The 26254-nt window shown below is 30.7% G+C and overlaps 2 protein-coding genes across 3 annotated transcripts in view; both read right to left on the bottom strand.

Annotated features, from left to right (window-relative positions):
- Positions 1 to 975: 975 nt before the first annotated feature.
- LOC119610224 (protein ABHD11) overlaps positions 976 to 26254 on the bottom strand; it is a 42782-nt gene continuing 17503 nt past the window's right edge. The window contains exons 4-5 of the mRNA XM_037965356.1: positions 1232 to 1369; positions 976 to 1168 (exon numbers count right to left, since the gene is read on the bottom strand). Coding sequence (XP_037821284.1) covers positions 1036 to 1168; positions 1232 to 1369 — 271 coding nt within the window. The 3' untranslated portion in view covers positions 976 to 1035. The remainder of the gene's footprint in view (positions 1169 to 1231; positions 1370 to 26254) is intronic.
- LOC119610232 lies at positions 18047 to 22985 on the bottom strand. 2 transcript variants are annotated; one of them, XM_037965366.1, is made up of 2 exons: positions 22616 to 22985; positions 18047 to 22557 (listed from the first exon to the last, which is right to left on the bottom strand). In XM_037965366.1, the coding sequence occupies exon 2, from the start codon at positions 19972 to 19974 to the stop codon at positions 19105 to 19107; it is 870 nt and encodes a 289-aa protein (XP_037821294.1). In that variant the 5' UTR covers positions 19975 to 22557; positions 22616 to 22985; the 3' UTR covers positions 18047 to 19104. Both variants share the same exon structure in this region, with proteins under 2 accessions (XP_037821294.1, XP_037821302.1).

Raw genomic sequence — 26254 nt, forward strand, 5'->3', positions numbered from 1 at the left:
CTTATATTCACCAAGTTTATTACGATACTAATCCCAGTATACTGCGGTCTTTTTACGCCGTGCCCGGTTAAATAGTTTGCGAAGAGTCTTCCCAAGGTTCCGGATCTCCCCAGTTACCCAGGGTTTTTCCTGGGCAGATCTCCGCTCTCGCAGAGGGCAGCTGTGCTCAAACGATTCAATCAGGGCACTTGTGAACGTTTCCACTTTGGCATCTATATCCTCTTTATTTCTACATTGAAAAGTGTCCTGACATAAACGGTTCTTTAGTAAGGAACCGAACATTGTCCAATTAGTTTTAGACTTATTCCGAAACTTTATCGGCTTTGGTGGCGGCCGTAGTATTTTGAATCTTATGTACCGATGGTCAGAAAAGGCGTGCTCGTCCGAAACTCTCCAATCCTGAATTTCCTTTATAAGCTCTTCTGAACATATAGTTATATCTAATACTTCTTCTCTGATTCTATTGACGAAGGTAGTATTAAATATTAATTATATGGTAGCATTCCTTTAAGCATATGTATGTAAACATCAAATCAAATTTATTTTCAGATGGTTAATCGAGTTGACATACATTCATAAGTAGAAATTGAACCTGCCTTCTTATATTTTGTATACCATGCCAAAAATAGTAAAAGAGAAAAATATTTTATTTTGAAGAACTTACTATATTTTACCGCCTTTATGATATCATAAATTTTAGGTTTTTGTATCAGTAATCACAATGCTGTAATAATTTTTTTAAAAAATTGCAACTCCTTTATCTGCATATCTGCAACTGAACCATTGATTTTGAGCGGCATTTTTTCCAGGGCGATTTTATAGGAAGAATTAAGAATAATGAATTAATTTTACACTTTAACAATAACAATAATAATAATTTGGCGGAACTAAAATCAGCGGTTTGGCAGCAGATGAAAGAGTTGGAATTTTAAGAAAAAAATCCGTCAATATTATTAATGATCCATGTTATCACAATTACAAAAATATCGCGTGAAGCTTTATATTTGTACATAGTTCGGTAAAAATTTATACTTTTTATTTATTAAGGAACTTAACCAATAATTCGACAAATTTCGATGGTTGATCAAAATGTACTAAATGTCCAGCATCAAGCCAATGGATCTCGGAGTTAGGAAATAATTCTTGTATTTGCGGCCAGCTTTTGGGACTTAAAATATTAAAAAAAAATATCGTTAGCTAATTTCCATTTTTACACTTTTCGTTAACATACTCAACAAAGTTTGACTTTTTTCCACATACAAACATCATTCTTCCCATGTAAGGATCTAGTCCAGCTATTTCATCCATGAAGTTAGTAAATTGCATTAAATTTTTATGTAGAGCATCGACATTAACTGCCCAAGAGAATCTGGAAAAAAACAATAATTCTGATATAACAAATTAAAAAAACTAATTAAAATGTTTATAAAGGTTGGACCACCAAAGTCGAACAATTCTTTATCGTTTATGTCTACAAAATTAATTTACCAATTAAAATAAAATTTTGGATTTGAATAGCCTAAGTCTTCTTTTTACTCCAATAAATATATTTTTGATATTTCATGTAATATAGTTTTGTAGGAAATGGCTTCATAGCTTAAAAGAAAAAAGTTGATTTTGCACGAGACTTTTGTGGCTGCCAAATTGTATGTATGTATGTTTGTATGTATGTATGTATGTATGTATGTATGTATGTATGTATGTATGTATGTATGTATGTATGTATGTATGTATGTATGTATGTATGTATGTATGTATGTATGTATGTATGTATGTATGTATGTATGTATGTATGTATGTATGTATGTATGTATGTATGTATGTATGTATGTATGTATGTATGTATGTATGTATGTATGTATGTATGTATGTATGTATGTATGTATGTATGTATGTATGTATGTATGTATGTATGTATGTATGTATGTATGTATGTATGTATGTATGTATGTATGTATGTATGTATGTATGTATGTATGTATGTATGTATGTATGTATGTATGTATGTATGTATGTATGTATGTATGTATGTCAGGCCCTTTCGTTAAATCGAAATATTCGTTATATCGGAATTATTTTTTCTAGTAAATTTCTTTATTTAATGGACAAAAAACCATTCAAATTAATGTATGAAATTATTACTTCAAATTTTATTTCAAACAACTAATACCAACGCACACGTTTTTCCATTTTGAACATCTGAACGGATTGAAAAATTTGTGAAGGATTTTAGTTTTCTAACAACATTAATTTCCTGCTATTTCCTTAACCTTATTTTATTATCTAGAAGATAGAATTAAACTCTTTTGAGGAAAAACTGAACTTGAGAATCGATAACTGAGTCTCATGCTGATAATTTCAAAACCCTGGAATATTGCGCCATATTGGGGTATCGAAATAATTTATTTTGCTGTAAAATTTTATTATTTCAATGTATCCCTTCTTTTAAACACTATTCAAGCTAAATTTACCATTAAATTCACATCTAACAGATTTATGCTTTTTAGATTATAATGTAAGGAATTTTGATCGATAGGTCAGATATGTAGTATAACTAAAATTAGGAATATGGGCGACTTCTTTCATTTTTACATTATATTCTAATTGCTCAATCAAGTTTTTGATATTAACAATATAAATATAAAATCAAAAGCTGGATTTGTTTAGGCATTTTTTCTTTTTATTCGTTATATCGAGTAGTTAATGTTAAAAATTTGGCTGTTCGTTATATCGGATTTTCGTTAAAGTGAGATTCGTTATACCGGGATTTGCCTGTATGTATGTATGTATGTATGTATGTATGTATGTGTGTATGTATGTATGTATGTATGTATGTATGTATGTATGTGTGTACCCTGCAGTACGATGAACTAGTTCGACCACGGCGATATTAACAGCCACTAAGAACTACAACTACTGAATTTTCAACGCACTAGCAACATTATTTACTGGTGAATTTAACATGGGGATGTCATTGAGAATGGCCAATTGACACCTTATGCATAACATGTTTTCATTAATATCACTATTGTCCAACAAAAACAAAAAATTAATTCTGAAACTGGGGTTGAACTTGGGGTCTATCGTTTTGTAGTTAGAAGCTCTCACCACTGAGCTACTGATCTCTTGTTCATACAAAGCTCTAATTGTTGTTATGAATAACATGCAATTTGTATAACAATTTTTGCATTCTTCTGCTTCATTAAATGCAAACGGTAACTTTCAGCATTACATTTCGTCAGAAATGTGCCATGCGGTTACTTTAAGCATATAACATATAATTTGTCTGGGATTTATTTTCATAAACTTAATGCGAAAATTTATCAAATGTGAACTATTGATTACAATAGTGAATTGTAGTGAACGTTTCGACAAAATAACGACCACTTTATTTACCAGAGGAAACTAGTCAGTTGGATGTGCGGTAATATAGCTAGCGAAAGGTGTCAATTGGCACTTTTCGTACTGTAGGGTATGTACGTATGTATATTCTATAAACACACATATACAGTGAATCAATTAAGTAATTTGCCTATGTAAAATTTTATAAATTTTAAGAAAAAACTTTATCTGAACAATTATTTTTAGCAAAATAAAGCAATTTGTTTGTTGTATTTTTTAAAGAATATCTTATATTTTAATTTTCTACCATAAAAAGTAAAATCGTGATATTAATTATCGAGATTTTTCATAAAATGTGAACGTATTGTTAATTTTTAAGGTCAATAAAGTATTTTGCTTTTTTAGGTTTTTTGTTCATTTTTTTAATATTGCTGCATTATTTTATAAAATTTAATATTTTTATTACTCCTATATATTAGAATAACATTTTTTAGATATTTTAGTAGTGGAACGACTAAAATTTCTTAACCGATTTATTATCCTATATACCTATAAGAATTTTCAATATTTGACTTAACATGGAATCTATCGTTTCTTTGATTTAATTTTGAAAATAATAAGTAATTTTGAATTGGATACATAATATATTAGATAATCAATGGATTTGGACCTAGAAAAAATGTTTAGTCGGGTATAAATCTATAGATTATAACAAAAATGATCTGGGTTTTTGGTAATTTTGAATTGATAAACAAAAACTACATTACGGAAACCCCATCTATTTGGGGAGTACTGTGTGAATTTTATTCAGAATTGTATGATATTGATTCTTATTCAATAAAGCTAACACTAAGTACCATCCTAGCCACTCTAAGTATGGGGATATCACCGTATACCACTATAGAACTATTACATGCTAGAATCTTGATATTCTACCTCATATTTTGAATGCATTATTTTATGAATAAAATACAGTAGGCGTAGTTGGATTTGGATAGTTATTCTTGATTTGGGTTCTAACTATATATAAGTGTATGTATTAGCTGAAAAATATTGCTTTTGTGGATCTTAGGTGATGAGAACCGCCTGTATTTGTAAATATCTAAATTAAGTATTTTTCCCGTACCACACGATAGTTCACTTTATATTGTTTCCAAACAACCTAAGGTCTGTTTAGAGGTCTAAATTTAAACATAGTGTTCTTTTAAGTTCGTATATGGACTTTGGAGAAGATAAATGATGACTTCGATGGTTTTTGCTTGGATACAAGTCGCTCTCCTTTGACAGTTAAAGATTTTGAAAGACAACTCAGTGCGTTTTTTTAAATAATTCTTTGTGTTATTTCATCAATTTCTATATTTTATATTTTTTAATGATTGATTAAACATCTCATAATTGAATTTCATTGATTTATACTTGTTCTAAAAATCTAAACTAATTTTTTATATTGGAATTGCCTCATTATTTCCCTTTAAACATTTTTAACGCAAATAACTACACAGTTTCACACAATAAGGATATGATTTTTGAAAATTACAATTGAAAAATACTTAACACGTGTCCTTTTAACAATAAAACAATAAATTTCAAAAAGCAATTAAAAAATAATTTGAAAAACCCAACAAAATTAACTGGAAATTTCAATATGCAAAATACTTTATTGACGTGCAAATTCTGATGAAAAATAATAAAATGCAACAACAAATGCACCAACATTTTTATTTTAATATTTTTTTCTTGGTTTTCCCATTCTACACAATCTATATTTTCAATTGGAAAAGATAAATAAACTTTTTACCTGTTTTTTGGAATTTTATTTATGAACAAAAAACTAAATTCTCTTAAAAAAAGGTAGGCAAAAAACATAGTTGATACACTGTAAATAAACTAGATTTTTGTACCCGGCGTTGCCTGGGGTTTTAAGTGGTTTCATAACATTATACTTAAGTATTCTCCCGTTGGAGTAAACTAAAAAATCTGCTTTATGTCCATAGATAAATCTCTGAAATTTTTCAACATTCAGAAATATAAAAATTTCGTTTATTTAAATAACATAACATTGCATTTACGAAATGAAAAAATTTTACTCATTTTACTCCTCACTAAGAGATTACTTCACAATTTTTTTTTCCAATTTACAAAGCTAAAAAATTCCAAAATTATAATTCTAATACTATCTAGTTAGGTAAAACTATAATATACATATTTAACTTAGGAGAAAGAATAATTCTTGACTTAAAGCAAAAAGTGATTCCCTAACTTAATCATGTTTCAAAAAATGCTGAAGGTCTCCTTATGAAGAAACTCCTTACAATTTCTTTGTGATCTTATAAAAGAAATTTCATTGAATACCAAAAATACTACCCATACCTCTTTCTCCATTGAATTATTCAAATTTATGTATTTTGTTTAATATATTTTGCATCATTTCAGAAATCGATGTTGTTAAACATATATTAAGAAAATCACGTCAGAGAGGAATCTTTCCCACTTTAATGATGTTTTGCAAAAAACATTTTTGAAAAACACATTTTTAACCGATTACGGAAAAATATTAATAAAACAAGTAAGAAATTATAGTCGGGCGAGGCCGACCATATAATACCCTACACCTGTTACAAAAAAAAATGTGATTTAGTTTTCATAATAAAGCATTTAAGTTGAATTGTACCTTGCATCAGATATACTTAAGCCATTTATTGTTGAATAAAATTGTGGACATTAAAGTCGAATTTTGAATTTTGTATGTATGTATGTATGTATGTATGTATGTATGTATGTATGTATGTATGTATGTATGTATGTATGTATGTATGTATGTATGTATGTATGTATGTATGTATGTATGTATGTATGTATGTATGTATGTATGTATGTATGTATGTATGTATGTATGTATGTATGTATGTATGTATGTATGTATGTATGTATGTATGTATGTCAGGCCCTTTCGTTAAATCGAAATATTCGTTATATCGGAATTATTTTTTCTAGTAAATTTCTTTATTTAATGGACAAAAAACCATTCAAATTAATGTATGAAATTATTACTTCAAATTTTATTTCAAACAACTAATACCAACGCACACGTTTTTCCATTTTGAACATCTGAACGGATTGAAAAATTTGTGAAGGATTTTAGTTTTCTAACAACATTAATTTCCTGCTATTTCCTTAACCTTATTTTATTATCTAGAAGATAGAATTAAACTCTTTTGAGGAAAAACTGAACTTGAGAATCGATAACTGAGTCTCATGCTGATAATTTCAAAACCCTGGAATATTGCGCCATATTGGGGTATCGAAATAATTTATTTTGCTGTAAAATTTTATTATTTCAATGTATCCCTTCTTTTAAACACTATTCAAGCTAAATTTACCATTAAATTCACATCTAACAGATTTATGCTTTTTAGATTATAATGTAAGGAATTTTGATCGATAGGTCAGATATGTAGTATAACTAAAATTAGGAATATGGGCGACTTCTTTCATTTTTACATTATATTCTAATTGCTCAATCAAGTTTTTGATATTAACAATATAAATATAAAATCAAAAGCTGGATTTGTTTAGGCATTTTTTCTTTTTATTCGTTATATCGAGTAGTTAATGTTAAAAATTTGGCTGTTCGTTATATCGGATTTTCGTTAAAGTGAGATTCGTTATACCGGGATTTGCCTGTATGTATGTATGTATGTATGTATGTATGTATGTATGTATGTATGTATGTGTGTATGTATGTATGTATGTATGTATGTATGTGTGTACCCTGCAGTACGATGAACTAGTTCGACCACGGCGATATTAACAGCCACTAAGAACTACAACTACTGAATTTTCAACGCACTAGCAACATTATTTACTGGTGAATTTAACATGGGGATGTCATTGAGAATGGCCAATTGACACCTTATGCATAACATGTTTTCATTAATATCACTATTGTCCAACAAAAACAAAAAATTAATTCTGAAACTGGGGTTGAACTTGGGGTCTATCGTTTTGTAGTTAGAAGCTCTCACCACTGAGCTACTGATCTCTTGTTCATACAAAGCTCTAATTGTTGTTATGAATAACATGCAATTTGTATAACAATTTTTGCATTCTTCTGCTTCATTAAATGCAAACGGTAACTTTCAGCATTACATTTCGTCAGAAATGTGCCATGCGGTTACTTTAAGCATATAACATATAATTTGTCTGGGATTTATTTTCATAAACTTAATGCGAAAATTTATCAAATGTGAACTATTGATTACAATAGTGAATTGTAGTGAACGTTTCGACAAAATAACGACCACTTTATTTACCAGAGGAAACTAGTCAGTTGGATGTGCGGTAATATAGCTAGCGAAAGGTGTCAATTGGCACTTTTCGTACTGTAGGGTATGTACGTATGTATATTCTATAAACACACATATACAGTGAATCAATTAAGTAATTTGCCTATGTAAAATTTTATAAATTTTAAGAAAAAACTTTATCTGAACAATTATTTTTAGCAAAATAAAGCAATTTGTTTGTTGTATTTTTTAAAGAATATCTTATATTTTAATTTTCTACCATAAAAAGTAAAATCGTGATATTAATTATCGAGATTTTTCATAAAATGTGAACGTATTGTTAATTTTTAAGGTCAATAAAGTATTTTGCTTTTTTAGGTTTTTTGTTCATTTTTTTAATATTGCTGCATTATTTTATAAAATTTAATATTTTTATTACTCCTATATATTAGAATAACATTTTTTAGATATTTTAGTAGTGGAACGACTAAAATTTCTTAACCGATTTATTATCCTATATACCTATAAGAATTTTCAATATTTGACTTAACATGGAATCTATCGTTTCTTTGATTTAATTTTGAAAATAATAAGTAATTTTGAATTGGATACATAATATATTAGATAATCAATGGATTTGGACCTAGAAAAAATGTTTAGTCGGGTATAAATCTATAGATTATAACAAAAATGATCTGGGTTTTTGGTAATTTTGAATTGATAAACAAAAACTACATTACGGAAACCCCATCTATTTGGGGAGTACTGTGTGAATTTTATTCAGAATTGTATGATATTGATTCTTATTCAATAAAGCTAACACTAAGTACCATCCTAGCCACTCTAAGTATGGGGATATCACCGTATACCACTATAGAACTATTACATGCTAGAATCTTGATATTCTACCTCATATTTTGAATGCATTATTTTATGAATAAAATACAGTAGGCGTAGTTGGATTTGGATAGTTATTCTTGATTTGGGTTCTAACTATATATAAGTGTATGTATTAGCTGAAAAATATTGCTTTTGTGGATCTTAGGTGATGAGAACCGCCTGTATTTGTAAATATCTAAATTAAGTATTTTTCCCGTACCACACGATAGTTCACTTTATATTGTTTCCAAACAACCTAAGGTCTGTTTAGAGGTCTAAATTTAAACATAGTGTTCTTTTAAGTTCGTATATGGACTTTGGAGAAGATAAATGATGACTTCGATGGTTTTTGCTTGGATACAAGTCGCTCTCCTTTGACAGTTAAAGATTTTGAAAGACAACTCAGTGCGTTTTTTTAAATAATTCTTTGTGTTATTTCATCAATTTCTATATTTTATATTTTTTAATGATTGATTAAACATCTCATAATTGAATTTCATTGATTTATACTTGTTCTAAAAATCTAAACTAATTTTTTATATTGGAATTGCCTCATTATTTCCCTTTAAACATTTTTAACGCAAATAACTACACAGTTTCACACAATAAGGATATGATTTTTGAAAATTACAATTGAAAAATACTTAACACGTGTCCTTTTAACAATAAAACAATAAATTTCAAAAAGCAATTAAAAAATAATTTGAAAAACCCAACAAAATTAACTGGAAATTTCAATATGCAAAATACTTTATTGACGTGCAAATTCTGATGAAAAATAATAAAATGCAACAACAAATGCACCAACATTTTTATTTTAATATTTTTTTCTTGGTTTTCCCATTCTACACAATCTATATTTTCAATTGGAAAAGATAAATAAACTTTTTACCTGTTTTTTGGAATTTTATTTATGAACAAAAAACTAAATTCTCTTAAAAAAAGGTAGGCAAAAAACATAGTTGATACACTGTAAATAAACTAGATTTTTGTACCCGGCGTTGCCTGGGGTTTTAAGTGGTTTCATAACATTATACTTAAGTATTCTCCCGTTGGAGTAAACTAAAAAATCTGCTTTATGTCCATAGATAAATCTCTGAAATTTTTCAACATTCAGAAATATAAAAATTTCGTTTATTTAAATAACATAACATTGCATTTACGAAATGAAAAAATTTTACTCATTTTACTCCTCACTAAGAGATTACTTCACAATTTTTTTTTCCAATTTACAAAGCTAAAAAATTCCAAAATTATAATTCTAATACTATCTAGTTAGGTAAAACTATAATATACATATTTAACTTAGGAGAAAGAATAATTCTTGACTTAAAGCAAAAAGTGATTCCCTAACTTAATCATGTTTCAAAAAATGCTGAAGGTCTCCTTATGAAGAAACTCCTTACAATTTCTTTGTGATCTTATAAAAGAAATTTCATTGAATACCAAAAATACTACCCATACCTCTTTCTCCATTGAATTATTCAAATTTATGTATTTTGTTTAATATATTTTGCATCATTTCAGAAATCGATGTTGTTAAACATATATTAAGAAAATCACGTCAGAGAGGAATCTTTCCCACTTTAATGATGTTTTGCAAAAAACATTTTTGAAAAACACATTTTTAACCGATTACGGAAAAATATTAATAAAACAAGTAAGAAATTATAGTCGGGCGAGGCCGACCATATAATACCCTACACCTGTTACAAAAAAAAATGTGATTTAGTTTTCATAATAAAGCATTTAAGTTGAATTGTACCTTGCATCAGATATACTTAAGCCATTTATTGTTGAATAAAATTGTGGACATTAAAGTCGAATTTTGAAGGGGCTTTAAATAGGGGCTATGGTCATATGAGGCCCTATAATTAAAAAATGCATGAGGGTCATCAAGGCTAGTATAGAACTTGGTTTTGCAGCTTTTTTCGAGATACGAGTATATTAAACATAATTATGAACTTAAAAGCCCTATTAGTCCGGTTCAGTTGTATGGGGGCTAGGTGAAATAATGGACCGATGTTAACCATTTTCAACAGGCTTCGTCTCCGGTGCGATAAAAGATCGTGTGCCAAATTTCATTGAATTATCTTCAAAATTGCGACCTGTAGTTTGATTATAAGATTTACATGCCCTATTCGGGGGTTCAGTTGTATGGGGGCTAGGTGAGATAATGGACCAATGTTAACCATTTTCAATAGACTTCGTCTCTGTTACCATAGAAGATCGTGTGCAAATATCATTGAATTATCTTCAAAATTGCGACCTGTAGTTTGATTATAAGGTTTACAAGCCCTATTCGGGGGTTCAGTTGTATGGGGGCTAGGTGAAATCATGGACCGATCGTAATCATTTTCAATAGGCTTCGTCCTTAAGGCAGACGGACGGACATAGCTATATCGACTCAGAAAATGACTCTAAGCCGATTGGTATACTTTAAGGTGAGTATAGGAGCAATATTATTGTGCGTTACAAACATCAGCACCTCCCCTTTAAAGTGGTGTAGGGTATAAAAATATGTATTTCTCAAATTAAAAGTACAAAAAAATGTAGCAAAGGAACACATAATTAGCCGTTTTTGCCCGTTTAGATTGAATTTCTTCTTCCTGTTTTTCCCTCTAGGGGTGGACTTTCGAATACACATATCTCTGAAACTAAAAACTCATCGTCTAAAATATTTTTACTTTAGAACAGACTATAACAGAAGTAAAAATTTTTCCTTTTTTTTCGCCTTTTCTCTTATTTCGAAACGGAACTTTGCTACATAATACATATTTAAGACACTTTAAAAGCTTAATCGGAAATGTTTTTGCTTGAGTATAGACAATAATTAGTATTTACTCCCTTCTTATCCAAGTTTTGAAAAACAATATAGTATATCACAAATTAAGTGTAATTAAAAACATTATGCACACGCAACAGGTCGCAATTTGCAAGATAATTTGATGAAATTTGGCACATACTCTTCCAAGGACGAATCCTATTGAAAATGGTTAAAATCGGACCATTATTTCGCATCATAAAGAAATAAACACAGATGGCGACATGGCTCTCTTAAAAAAGTACTCTTAAGCTCAGTGACGTCTTCAGTGCCTAGAACTGATTGTATGATATGAAAATTTTATGTGATTTATAATAGAAAAGTAAATAATTATGTTTAAAACTTATTTGTGTCTAATAAAATAAAATGTATTTTACGTTTTATGTTATTAGGAATATTTAACTTATTTAAATACAAAACTTATTTAAATATAATAGGGACTAATCTATTTATTACAGAAATCATTTGCTTCATACTAACCCATTTCGAATTGTAAATTGTTTTCAAAGTCTTCGGTTTTGAAATGCGGCAACAAAAACTTATCCATTGCTTTAATAAGCTAGGATCTGAAGGAAAGTTAAAAAAAAACTTATTGCACACTATTTTTTATTATTATTATTATTGCAATTTTTGACTGCACACCGCATTTTAATTTTTAATTTACTTATTTTTATTTTTTCACTATTTGTTTTCAAATTTCATGTGGAAAGTAAGTATTTTACATTTAAAACATAGCAAAACAAGCACTGTTGACATCACGAAAAAAGAGTAAAAGAGTACATTAAAATAACGGAATTGTCGGTGTCGCAATCTTGTTTATTTCATTCATGATTTCGCATAGCCCTCATCGGGGGTCCTCATTTGTTCACATCCCCCATATAAAGTCCCCTTCATAAAAACACTTGATGGTTCAAATTCACTTATAAACACTAATATTACGGCGATATTCTACATAAATAACTTTAATGTAGACGTAAATCCCTCTACCAAAATTTATAAGGATAGGCCCATATTAACCATCTACCCCCATATAACCCTCCTTTAGAAAATATTTTTTTGTCAATAAATTGTTAAAATATTTCTGAATTAATGTAAAAATAAATTTAAATGCTTTATTATTAAAAAATAATCAACATTTGTATCATAATCACTGGTGTAGGGCATCATATGGTCAGCCATACCCAACTATAAATTTTCACTTGTTTATTTATCTGTGTTATTTATTCATTGAAGTAGTTTGAATTGTCTGAAAATATGCATTTATTAAGTCTCTTTACGCAGCAAAAACAGATTTCCCTTTTTATCCGTTTTTTCCCCTAAGGGTGGGATTTCTAAATATATGTACATATGTCTGAGACTATCAAAATCATAGTTTATAATATTTTGGCTTTAGAATAGAAAAAATCGTTCTTAAAGCACAAAAGTACTAATTTTGTCATATTTTCGCCATTTGGCCAATTTCTTTTGTCCCCTTCCGGTACAATTTTCACAACGGCACTTTGATAATATATATTTCTAACAAATTAAGTAGTTTAATCGAAAATGATTTTGCTTAAGGATAGACAAAATCAGTATTTACTATCAAAAGTACTCATTTTGCCCGATTTTCACCCATTTTACCCCATTTTTGCCCCCTTCTAGTCCAAGTTCTGAAAAAATATATAGCCTATAACACTCTCCAAGTCAGTGATGCCAGGAGATTTTTTTCAGAAATCCCTACGCTTATGAGAAAAAATCCCTTTTTTCCCTACACTCACTTTTTATTTTCCCTACATTTTTCCCTACACTACTTTTTTCCATTTTTTTCAAAGTTTATCTTAAAAAAATACAAAAATAACATCAAAAACTAAAGTATTAGCTCCGTTTTATAATATACATATATGTATGTATTTTTTTTTTAATTTTTAGGAATGAAATTTCTAGAATTTAAATTTTAATTTTTTTTTCTTTCAATTTTACATCATACAAATCTTCCAACCCTGACTCTTCAGTTAAGATTAAAAAAAAAAAACAATTGAAAGATTTATGGCAGTATATCGAATCGTGATAAAAATTTATTTTATGTGCCTCCAACAAAAAAATTTTCATAAAATAAATATTTTAAATAAGGTTTACTTTTGCGTTTAGTTGTCTAATATTCACAAAAACGTAGGTTTTAGTTTATACGTTTACAAAAAATCGATTTCACATCGAAAATAATAGACATATTTGAAATTTCATAAATCTATATGAAAGATTTTAGTATGTCGCATGTTTTGAAGACCTTAGTTCAAGAAAGCCGAATTTTGGATTATGCCAGTCTTGTAGCGATATGTAGGTACATATATTGTAGAAATTACAAGCGGAATTTTTACTAACGATACACTTAAAACTGATTTCATTTTTAATTTAAAAGTTTAATACATGAAAGAGTATATTTTTAGTTGTTAAAAACTGTGAAATTGAAAAATCCCTACAATTTGACAATAGTAAGAAATCTTTCCCTTTTTCCCTACACGTGAAATTTTTGAAAAAAATCCCTACAAAAAGGGAAAAATCCCTACACTTGGCATCACTGCTCCAAGTATAGATCTAACTATGTTCCAAATTTGAAGAAAATCAGTCCAGCCGTTTAGGCGTGATTGACGAACAAACAAACGAACAGACTTACAAAGAGATTTATAATATATATTAGGATTAGGATTTGATGTCTTTTATACAGCAAACATAGAATTCCTTTTTTTACCCGTTTTTTTCCCCCATTGGGTGGGCTTCCAAAATATGCATATTTCCGATACTATAAAAAGCGCAATTGATATAGAACAGATAAAAATTAGTCTCAAAGCACAAAAGTACTAATTTTGCCGTTTTTTTCCCTTTTGTCATATTTCTGATACTTTAAAAAGCTTAATGAAATATATTTTGGCTTAAGCAAAGACAATAATTGGTATTTATGCTTAAAAGTACTAATTTTGACCGCTTTTTCACACTTTTACCCCCTTTTTGCATACATACATATGTATGTATGTATGTATGTATGTATGTATGTATGTATGTATGTATGTATGTATGTATGTATGTATGTATGTATGTATGTATGTATGTATGTATGTATGTATGTATGTATGTATGTATGTATGTATGTATGTATGTATGTATGTATGTATGTATGTATGTATGTATGTATGTATGTATGTATGTATGTATGTATGTATGTATGTATGTATGTATGTATGTATGTATGTATGTATGTATGTATGTATGTATGTATGTATGTATGTATGTATGTATGTATGTATGTATGTATGTATGTATGTATGTATGTATGTATGTATGTATGTATGTATGTATGTATGTATGTATGTATGTATGTATGTATGTATGTATGTATGTATGTATGTATGTATGTATGTATGTATGTATGTATGTATGTATGTATGTATGTATGTATGTATGTATGTATGTATGTATGTATGTATGTATGTATGTATGTATGTATGTATGTATGTATGTACGTATGATGTATGTATGTATGTATGTATGTATGTATGTATGTATGTATGTATGTATGTATGTATGTATGTATGTAGTATGTATGTATGTATGTATGTATGTGTTTAAAATACATTAGTTTTTTGGTATTCACTTTTTTCGAAATCCATATCAGATTTTGACTGTTCAAAAAAATAGGAGTACCGTATATTATATAACCTAAGTTAGATTAATTTCCATTATTCGTAGTAAATATTAAAAATATAATATAAAACTGTTATATTTAGATGATTTTAAGTAATTTTAAGCTTAGTTCACAATTATTTCATTTTAAAATCCTGAAAGAAAATGTCAGAATTGACGAAAACGAAATCTGTTCAAATATCTTGAAAAATTTGAAAATATCGCGAAAAAAAAATATGAAAAATCTCATGGTAATTTCATTAAAAGATTTTTTCGAGTACATTAGGAAGTCAAATGTTTTAAAATCTCTCATAAAAAATAAACATTTTATTCAAATATGATAAGCGTTTCCCATAAGCGCTCATCATTTTTTTAAACTTAATCCCATTAGGGCGTCCCAAATTAGTGAAACTAAGCCAATTTGTAATTATTAAACATCGTGATCAATATTCAGTTAGTTCAGATCAATTTTTAAACAAATCTTTTTTGAAAAAATTTAATTTCTGACCATAAAGCATATAGTGAAACCCATAAAGTCTACCAAATAAAATAATTTAAAGGTGGTTTCATACATGGACGAATTTTTAATGCAGGAATACGACAACAAATTACATTTTTTAATCTAAATTAATTCAGAAAATATATTGGAAGTCCTTTAATCGAAAAATATTAAGCTCTAACCAACTTTCAAAGATGTCGTATAATAGGAATGATTCACGATGGGTCTTGACAAAAAGGGTATGGTCTAAAAAATTGTAAAATGGTATCGTAGACCAAATGTTGTAGGTAAACATATTACCCCAAGATATGTTCTCATATTCCCAATAAACAAATTTAATAAAATGGCGGTGTTGTGGTATGAAAACATTATTGATTCCAAATTGTTGGAAGGTCGTTCCATAGGAAGTAGGCCATTACATGGTTGTCGACTAACTGATTCTACAGCAAAACGTTAAAAGACTTTGCATATAACGTCATTTAAGGTTTTCTGAATAAATAACTGCATATTTGTGGATAATCGGCCACGACATGTGTCATCAAGCCCCTCAAAACCGTTGTCGGAAAGACATTAAATTCCGGAGGCTCATATACCCAAATTCTAAATAAAATCTTGACAAAAATGACTGACTGTACTGCTACACATTAATTAATAATTTTTTAGATGAAATTCCCTTCGTTTTTGTTTTTATTTTAAAAATATTTGAACTTAAATCGAATACTCCTATTATTTTGAATAACAGATTTTTTATATAAATTTAAAAAAATATATATATTTTTTAAATAAATTTCTTAAATATTTAAAATAACGATTATAAAAATTAGAGAACAAGTTAAATAAATAAATTATAAAAATATTTAATTAATATTAATTAAAAATCTAAATATTTCACTAAAAAATTTATATTTGAAATTTTCACTCCTATTATTTTGAACGCAACTGTATGTATGTATGTATGTATGTATGTATGTATGTATGTATGTATGTATGTATGTATGTATGTATGTATGTATGTATGTATGTATGTATGTATGTATGTATGTATGTATGTATGTATGTATGTATGTATGTATGTATGTATGTATGTATGTATGTATGTATGTATGTATGTATGTATGTATGTATGTATGTATGTATGTATGTATGTATGTATGTATGTATGTATGTATGTATGTATGTATGTATGTATGTATGTATGTATGTATGTATGTATGTATGTATGTATGTATGTATGTATGTATGTATGTATGTACAATATTGTTCGAAACCTAGGCAACTTTTTTTAGCATTGTATACAAAGTGCTATATTTTCTAATTTTTAATTGATTTATTCAAAATTATATAATTGATAATAATATTATGTGTCTACATTATAATAACAACAACAAAAGTTTAATTCCATTTCTCTGTGAGTTACAAGAAAATAGTAACTGAATTAACTCCATAAATAGCTGTTCGAAGCTTAAGTAACTTTTTGATTTTCTTATGAAAATCTTTGGTCCTTTTGAGTTCCAAACACCTTTATGGAATAGAATAGTTATTAGTGTAGTTCGTAATCGGATTTTAAGCCATTCGCCAGCTGTAATGTTTTCTAAAACTGCAAGTTTCGACCTAGCGCTTCAGAATGCTGAACAGCATCTCTGAGGGGCTTGAGTCAGGAGATTTTGATGGACAATAAAAGAATTTGGGTCCCATTATACGATAACTACTCTTAGATCAACTTTGCCAAAGGTTTTGGTTCATTATCATGCTGAAAATCCCAATAAAGTAAGTTGTTATGAGCTACTGATCTCTTGTTCATACAAAGCTCTAATTGTTGTTTTGAATAACATGCACTTTTATAACAATTTTTGCATTCTTCTGCTTCATTAAATGCAAACGGTCACTTTCAACATTACATTTCGTCAGAAATGTGCCATGCGGTTACTTTAAGCACTACATGTGTCTATCAAAGTGACATTTTTAAAACATATAATTTGTCTGGGATTTATTTTCATAAACTTCATGCGAAAATTTATCAAATGTGAACTATTGATTACAATAGTGAAATGTAGTGAACGTTTCGACAGAATAACGACCACTTTATTTACCAGAGGTAACTAGTCAGTTGGATGTGCGGTAATATAGCTAGCGAAAGGTGTCAATTGGTACTTTTCGTACTGTAGGGTATGTATGTACGTATGTATATTCTATATACATACATATAAATAAATGTATGTATGTTTGTTCGTTTGTTTGGAGCGATTTTCCTAAAAATTTTCATAGTGTCATCCTGTATGTCTGGAAAGAACTATAGGCTTCCTTTCACTTAAATTTTTTCGGAACCACTTTAGTATCAACATGAATATTTTGGACAAAAATGGATATAGAGGGCGTTGTACACTTATATGGAATAAATAATAAATTCGTTTTGTCGCTGGCTGCGACCTTAGCCTTTATGTTGAGGGCAGCGAATTTAACAAGTCCCAAATAAATGAACCACAAATGTGAAATTAATGATGCATATATTTGAGCAACCGTTTATTTCTATTAAAAAAAATAAAATTATTACAAAAGAAACTTATAAATAATTTAAGCGACTTACCGCAGTCTTTATCCCCAACAAACTAAACTTTAATATTAATGTCAGTTAATACTGAGCCTACAAATTCTTTTGTCTATGTATTTTTACAACAGTTTATTTCCAAATAAATAAACTGAACGAAACTACTGCAGTAGAATGTAGGGACAAAGAATGCGTTTAGTTCGTAAACAAATGAGAACAAAAAGGAATGCAAAACAATATAAAAAAAATCCTAACGGACAAATGAACTAAACAACAACAATGATCTTACAATAAGTATCACTAACAATTTGGTAAATAAGACAAAATTAAACAACATTAGGATAGCCCACAAAAAATATTTAAATTAACAAAAATATTTTAAATTAAATGAAAATAAAAATAATAAATTAAATAAACAAATAAATTGATGAGCCATTAGGCGACATTCCCACCACCGTGGATCGGCAACGATTCACCATCCAAATCAAGGACTGCTAGTTTGGAAACCGGGCGTTTAAGTATTCCACTACTTGTTTGGACATCAGCTTTCCGTATTACACCATCACTGCCAGGGAACACATTTATGACACGACCTCTCTTCCAATCTCGACGGGAAACAGCTGGATCACAAATTAGTACAAGATCACCCGGAGCCACAGGCTTGGTATATTCACACCATTTGGACCGTCTTGTAAGTGTGGGCTAATATTCAATAATCCATCTTTTCCAGAAATGATCTCGCAGCTGTCTAGCAATTCAGTACCACTGGCTTTGTTATTTCAATACCTTCTGGTGGTTGAGCCGTATTTGCAGATCCCAACAAGAAATGATTTGGCGTCAACGGTTCTTCGTCTTCAGGGCTGACAGGCAAGTGAGTCAATGGGCGAGAGTTTACGATGTTTTCGGCTTCAATTAAAAAACTTTGCAATGTGTGCTCTTTTGGGGCGACTTCTTTTAGAGTCACTCCAACAGATTCGACGAGAAGCATTGAGATCGTGTTCCTTCATTATAGTGTCCATCAATCGGGTTCCCAAAACGGCGGCTTGTAATTCTAATCTGGGAATGGTCATACATTTCAATGGGGCACATTTCGACTTGGCAGATATAATATCTCCATATATCTCCAATAGGCCACTGCACCGAAGGCATCTTCACTGGCATCAACAAAAACATGCAGCTCTAACTCCAAGAGCAAACCATTTCCAAAATACCATCGTGGAACCTTAGCGTGGACCACATTTCTTAGCTCTTGGCGCCAATTATTCCACATCATTTGTAATACGGCGGGCAACATCTCGTCCCAAAGTACACTATGTCTCCAGAGTTCTCTCATCAAAAGTTTTGCCGTTATCATAAAATGGCACAAAAAACCTATTGGATCAAATATTGACATTACGACACATAATAACTCACGCTTTGTGGGACACCTTGTACCGCTGATGACGTCAGAATTCACACGATGGAATTTCAGAACAAATTTGAATGCGTCGTCCTTTGGATCCCAAAACATACCAAGTACCTTTTCAGTTGAGCCGTCCATCTTATTTAAGCCACCTGAGAAACTGACCTGATGATTTAAACTGCCTTCTAGAGCCACGACCACCTCTGATGAATTCGATGTAAAATTACGCATTTCAAACCCAGCAGCTTTATGTATTTCTCCAACTTGTATGGCTATTTCAATGGCTTTTAACGGGCTATCAAAACTATCTACAAAATCATCTACGTAATGATGATCCAGAATTGACTTCACGGCTCTAGGGAAACGATCTCGATACTCCATTGCATTTGTTTCCTTCACATAATGGGCAATACAGGGCGAACAGGCAGCTCCAAACGTCATCACAAGCATTTCATACACTTCAGGTGGACCACTTTCATTATCTCGCCACAAGAACCTCTGCGAACACCTGTCTTCTTCAGCAACAACAACTTGATGAAACATTTCCTTTATGTCTCCGCATACAGCTACGGAACCGACTCTGAAATTAAACAAAACGGATGGCAACGGTTTGTACTGTTGAGGGCCTTTCAATAACTTTGAATTCAATGAGACACCTTCCACCTTTGCTGGAATAGCTATCCGGCAGGACTACGTCATCATTATACCATAGTCGTCTGGATTCAAATCTTCCGGCAACCCTCTTCGTCGAATTTCTCAATATCTTTCGTGCACGCAAATCATCTCTTGACTCAATCACCAGTAGAGCCTTAACACCAAAATTTTCTGTTTCAAAATAACAAATTATTCAAATTATCCAACTGTGTTGTCAGCAAACAAGTTTGTGTTCCAGGGCGACCTATTTTCACGTTTCCAAAAACAACCCTTCCAAGAGGTGTATTGGCAGCATATGGACCAGCATCTTCCAAAGGGACTATTTCATCGGGCAATCCTAAATGGCAATGATCTAAACCAATCAGTACCTTTGGAGCCACACATTCATAGGAGCATAAAGGAACACCACAATTCTTTACTAAATCCGCATTAAAGCTCTGACTAGGCAACTTCAAATTCGAGACACCATACATATTTTTCAAAGCGTATTCCCTCTTCTTATTAACACCGCTCACATGAAGATCCACCACCATGACAGCTTCTTGTGCTGATTTACCACCATACCAACTCAAATTCAATTGACTTTGTCGACCTTGCAATCCAAGTTCCCTCACTAAAGAGCTATCCATCATTGTCACCGAAGAACCTTCATCTAGGAGTGCATAAGTTTCAATAGCACAATTTGGTCCATAAAGAACCACTGGGAGCACTCTGAACAACAAATCATTTTTTTCACTAGCACTGGAAACACAACTAAGCACTGGCTCGACTGTTGAAGATCTCTCTGTTGGCGGCACATTTACGGATCGTTCACTTGGTTCATTAGGTTTAGTTTCATGCAATAATTTATTGTGATTTCTTTGGCACTTTTCCATGGGACACTGCTTGCGCCGACGACAATCTTTACATGAATGGCCACCACTGAGACACGAAAAACACAAGTTCAATCTCTTCACTTCACTCCATCTATTAGGCACACTCAATTCTAAAAATTTCTTACAATCAAAAATTTTATGTGGGCCAACACAATAAAAACATTTTAACTGCCGTTCTGGGCCATCAGAAGCATATAAAACCACTTTTCTTTTTGAATCACTGCTAGATCTACCGCCACTTGAAATACTTATTTGCACACTTCTTACCAAATTTGCAACACGCTGGAGCCAGGTACTAAAATCCGAAATAGTCGGCAACTGAGGTAAAGTTGAAGCAAACTAGGCCCAATCCAAACGTTTACTCATTGGAAGCTTCTGGACTAACTCCTCCATCAGAGTTGGATTCGAAAAATGTTGATGACCATTGGCAGATTCCAAAAATGCTGCTAAATTTCTGATCTTAATGGAATATGGCACCAATTTATCGATCGCGTTTTCTGCTATGGGCTGAACTTCCTTCATCTGTTGCAACTGGCATCGAATAAGCAACTCTGGGCGACCATATTGTAGCTTTAATTGCTCTATAACTGTTGGCACATTATTTGGGTGGATGAGCAACGACTTCACACACTCTCTGGCTTCACCTTTCAAAGCCTTCTGCAATCTCAAACAATTTTCAAAATTATTGTACGAATATGCGGCTGTCGAATGTTCAAGGGCAGACAAAAACATTGGCCAATCCTCGGCAGTACCACAAAATTCAGGCAGAATATCACATATACAAATTTCTTGAATTACTGGCGCATTTTGTCCAATAACACTTGGCATGTTTTAATTTTGATTTGCTCTTAAAGCACGTTGAGCGTTTGCCAACTGGGCTTGCAGGATATCAATTTGTCGTTGCAGGTTCTCATTATCAGACGATATAGCTTGTGGTGGCTGGGTTCTCGCATTAGGACCGGGCACTAACGGCGGCAGACTTAAGGGCTCTTCAATTGATGAACTAAAAATGTTATGCGTTGATATGGCAGGTGTCGGTTCTCTAGGGGCACTTATGGAGGCACTAGTTGCTGTTGTTGTTCCGGGGCGACAGAACTGACATTTTGTACCGACGGCATTTGAGACACATTTGCTAAACTTTCAGTTCCGGCAGGCGTGGAACTTTTCACATTTTGGCTCGTTGCCGTCTGCAAACGAGTGCTTTTTCTAGCTGGCGACCGTTGCATTACGAATCTTATTTTAAACACTTTGTTCCAGCAAATATAGAACCACTTCACAATTATTTCAATTTGTTCCGGCAGCTTGGAACCACAAATCAATAATTCAAAATATTTTATTTGTTCCGGCAGCTTAGAACCACAAATCAAATAAAGGCTTATCTTGTTCAGGCACCTTGGAACACCTTCGCTCAAGATTTGAAATAAATTTCGTTGTTCCGGCAGACATGGAACACAACCGCACCAAGGAATGCGAAATAAAATTTGTCGCTGGCTGCGACCTGAGTCTTTATGTTGAGGACAGCGAATTTAACAAGTCCCAAATAAATGAACCACAAATGTGAAATTAATGATGCATATATTTGAGCAACCGTTTATTTCTATTAAAAAAAGTAAAATTATTACAAAAGAAACTTATAAATAATTTAAGCGACTTACCGCAGTCTTTATCCCCAACAAACTAAACTTTAATATTAATGTCAGTTAATACTGAGCCTACAAATTCTTTTGTCTATGTATTTTTACAACAGTTTATTTCCAAATAAATAAACTGAACGAAACTACTGCAGTAGAATATAGGGACAAAGAATGCGTTTAGTTCGTAAACAAATGAGAACAAAAAGGAATGCAAAACAATATAAAAAATAAATCCTAACGGACAAATGAACTAAACAACAACAATGATCTTACAATAAGTATCACTAACAATTTGGTAAATAAGACAAAATTAAACAACATTAGGACAGCCCACAAAAAATATTTAAATATTATTTTTGCCAAAGACTGTCGCAGGTAGCATGGAAATTATTTAAATTCTTTATAGTTTTAACACACTTCTTGCATTTGTATATACAAAATTAGGTAGAAGAATTTTTACAATTGATCTTGATTTTATTACACTTGTATGTGCATGCAAGAATAGGTAATAATATATCAAAATTATATTTATTGACATTTGGAAATTTCCAAAATAGTTGTTTATTAATATTTATATAAAATCGCTAAAAATATGTTTTTATATAAATTACACATTTTCTTATACAAAAATTTTATTTTCTAAATGATCATAATTTAATCACATATACAAATTTCTTAATGTGGTTAAAGGTCTATTTATTTAAGAATAGAATGCATTATTACTCATATTCATTTACTACAATATACGCATGTACCCGCTGCTGTAAATCGCTTGTGCGCAACACTCGTCAACCATTCAGTAGCGAGTATTTGCTAATGCGCACGTCGGCATCATTGATAAGTAAATGCGCAATACATGAAAGAAAAGTTTATGTGTTTTTATAAACAAAACGCCGCAATCCCAGAAGAAGGGTAGTATTTTAAATAAATATAATTTAATTAGCTATACCCAATGTGCTTTGCTATCCTAAAAGCAATATAAATTAAAAACCCACTTAACGATTTTGAAGATTTTAACTATAGTTTTTCATATATGTATATAATGAGATGCCATTCAAATTATTGCAAGTTCGCCAATTTTTCCAAACGTTAAGATTTAAATGTAACCTATGAAAAATGCAAATAATCTAATAGTTTCCCAGATATACGAAATTTTGTATTTAATTCATATGGGAGGTGCCAATTCATGTCAAAGTTCTTCATGTAAAATCTAATAGTTCCTCAGATATACAAATTTTTCTATTTAATTCATATGGGAGTGCCAAGCCCCCTTGATGAAAGTCCGCCCTTTTTCCCCAAAATATTTAGATGAATATTAAAGCTCTACGTAAAAAAAAATAAGCATCTAGTTCTATTAATTTCCCAGATAAGCGATTTTTTGTATTTAATTCATGTGGGAGTTGCCGCTCCCCCATTGGTAGTCCGCCAATTTATTGCCCAAAATGTTTACATAGATGTTAAGGTTCTTCGTGCAAAATTTGAAGATTCTAACCCTATAATTTCCAAGATAAACGAATTTTTGTATTTTATTTATATGGGAGGTGACACGCCCCCTAATGCTAGTCCGCCCTCTTTTTGTCCTAAATAATCATATTGACACTAAAGTGGCTCCGACAAAATTTGAGGACTCTAACTGTTATATTTTCTCAGGTACACTGATTTAATATTTTCTATTTTTGTCCACAAATATTCTTATGGATGTCAAAGTTGTTTGTAAAAAATTTTAGGGCTCTAGATGTTGCAGTTTCTGAGATATGCACTTTTAAGACTGACTTTGTAAGTGGGCGTGGCACTTCGCCTACTTGAAATTCCAAAGCAAAAGGTAGCCTATAGTTCCATCCAAACAAAAAGGAAGCCACTGTGGAAATTTCAGGAAAATCGCTCCAGCCGTTTAGCAGTCTATAAAGTCCAAACTAACATACAAACATTCATTTGTATACCCTACACCACTATAGTGGGGAGGGTATTATACGTTTGTGCTGATGTTTGTAACACACAAAAATATTGGTCCTACACCCTCCTTGAAGTATACCTATCGATTCAGAATCATTTTTTGAGTCGTTTAAGACATGTCTGTCCGGCTGGCTATCCATGTAAACCTTGTGCGCAAGGTACAGGCCACAATTTTCAAGATAATTTGATGAAATTTGGACCAAGCATGTTTTTTAGCACACGGTCCATTATTTCACCTAGCCCCCATACAACCGTACCTCCCGATTTGGGCTTTTTATGCCGTAATTACGTCAAATATACTATTATCTCTAAAAATTGGCACAAATAAGTTTTATATAAGTATAAATGACATTGCAGGTTTTCGTAATGACCCTAACCCCCATACAAACCCCCCTTCAAAAAATGTCTTAAATGTGATAAATTTTGGTGGGAAAAAATACTCAATATTTTCAGAAATATGTAATTGAAAAAGAAAGAGCAAATTGAATGTGATAACAGAGGAAGCTACTCCATTCATTGAAGGTCCGGAAAAAGTTGTATGTAAAAATGGTTGTAAATAAATAATAATTAATATAGTGAAAGACAATTTCGAATTGGTATTACGACCAAACACCATGGAGATGAAACATCCCTGTTAATGAATATGGAAAACTGAACAAATGACAGTGACAGGTAGCTGTAGCTGTGTACATACAATTGGATAAAATGTTGAAAAAATGTAAGTAAATCAGATTTCATGTACATTTCTTACAATTGACTTATATTTCTTCACAGAAGGTTCAACTGATAGGTGTTTTATAGCTTCATGTTTCTGTCTGATTTGTATTACCTATGTCCTTTACAGTCTGGAGTGTTATTTGCCATATAGTTCCTGTATGACATATTGATTGGTTCTGTGAGTTCATTTTTGGGATTGTTTATGATTTCTACATATACTTTTCTTTATTTTAACCTGTTTTGCTTCTTTGAATTACATTTGTTTGATTGCAAATTATGTAGGAATTTATTTATGATCAATGCGGTACATTTTAATTGTCCTATCGTTATTTTATATAGTATATTATCTTTTTAAAAAAAATTAGGTGTAATTTTATTTATATATAATTATGTATTTTGTATTGGAGGAATTATTGTGAAGTAGAAATTTGTAACCGCTTATGGCCTATAGGATAGGTTATTGAATATTGTTAAATAAAATAAATAAAATAAATTCCATAAAATAAAGTGTCTTATATTGTTTATTTTCAGATGGTGCACCTGAGGGACAATAACCGTCGGATGAATTTCTTGAGGACAACATGAGATGTGACCCCTAAAATCAGCGAATTGAAACGCCGAAAGTTTATAGTTAATAAGTAATATGTAAGTAGTTTAAGAAATATTTAAATTTTTTTATTTTATACTTTAACGTTTTAAATTTAAAATTAAATTTTGTGCATTTTTATTATTATAATATTATCAATAGTTGTGTTTTGTTGCTATCAATGAGTGTTAACGCTTAAAGTTAGCAACAAAACGAACATTACCTGACTTGGCATCACTCCACAGAAGAAATCTGCTAAATCTTGAAATTATTTACAATTTCTTGAAAAGGTTTTTTTATTTGGTAATTTTCTTTGATTTAAATTTTATTTTAAAATATTTTTTTATTGTTTGACATAAACACATTAATATTTGTATTTTTATTTTTGAATTGGTAGCACTTTT

The sequence above is a fragment of the Lucilia sericata genome, unplaced genomic scaffold (assembly GCF_015586225.1).
Source record: "Lucilia sericata isolate MDLA Ls3-8-SP2 unplaced genomic scaffold, ASM1558622v1 Contig000027F_arrow, whole genome shotgun sequence".
Lineage (NCBI taxonomy): Eukaryota > Metazoa > Arthropoda > Insecta > Diptera > Calliphoridae > Lucilia > Lucilia sericata.

What these genes read in the sequence shown, in the direction of transcription:
- LOC119610232 (XM_037965366.1), bottom strand. Translation starts at nt 19,974, where the DNA reads ATGTTTCATCAAGTTGTTGTTGCTGAAGAAGACAGGTGTTCGCAGAGG.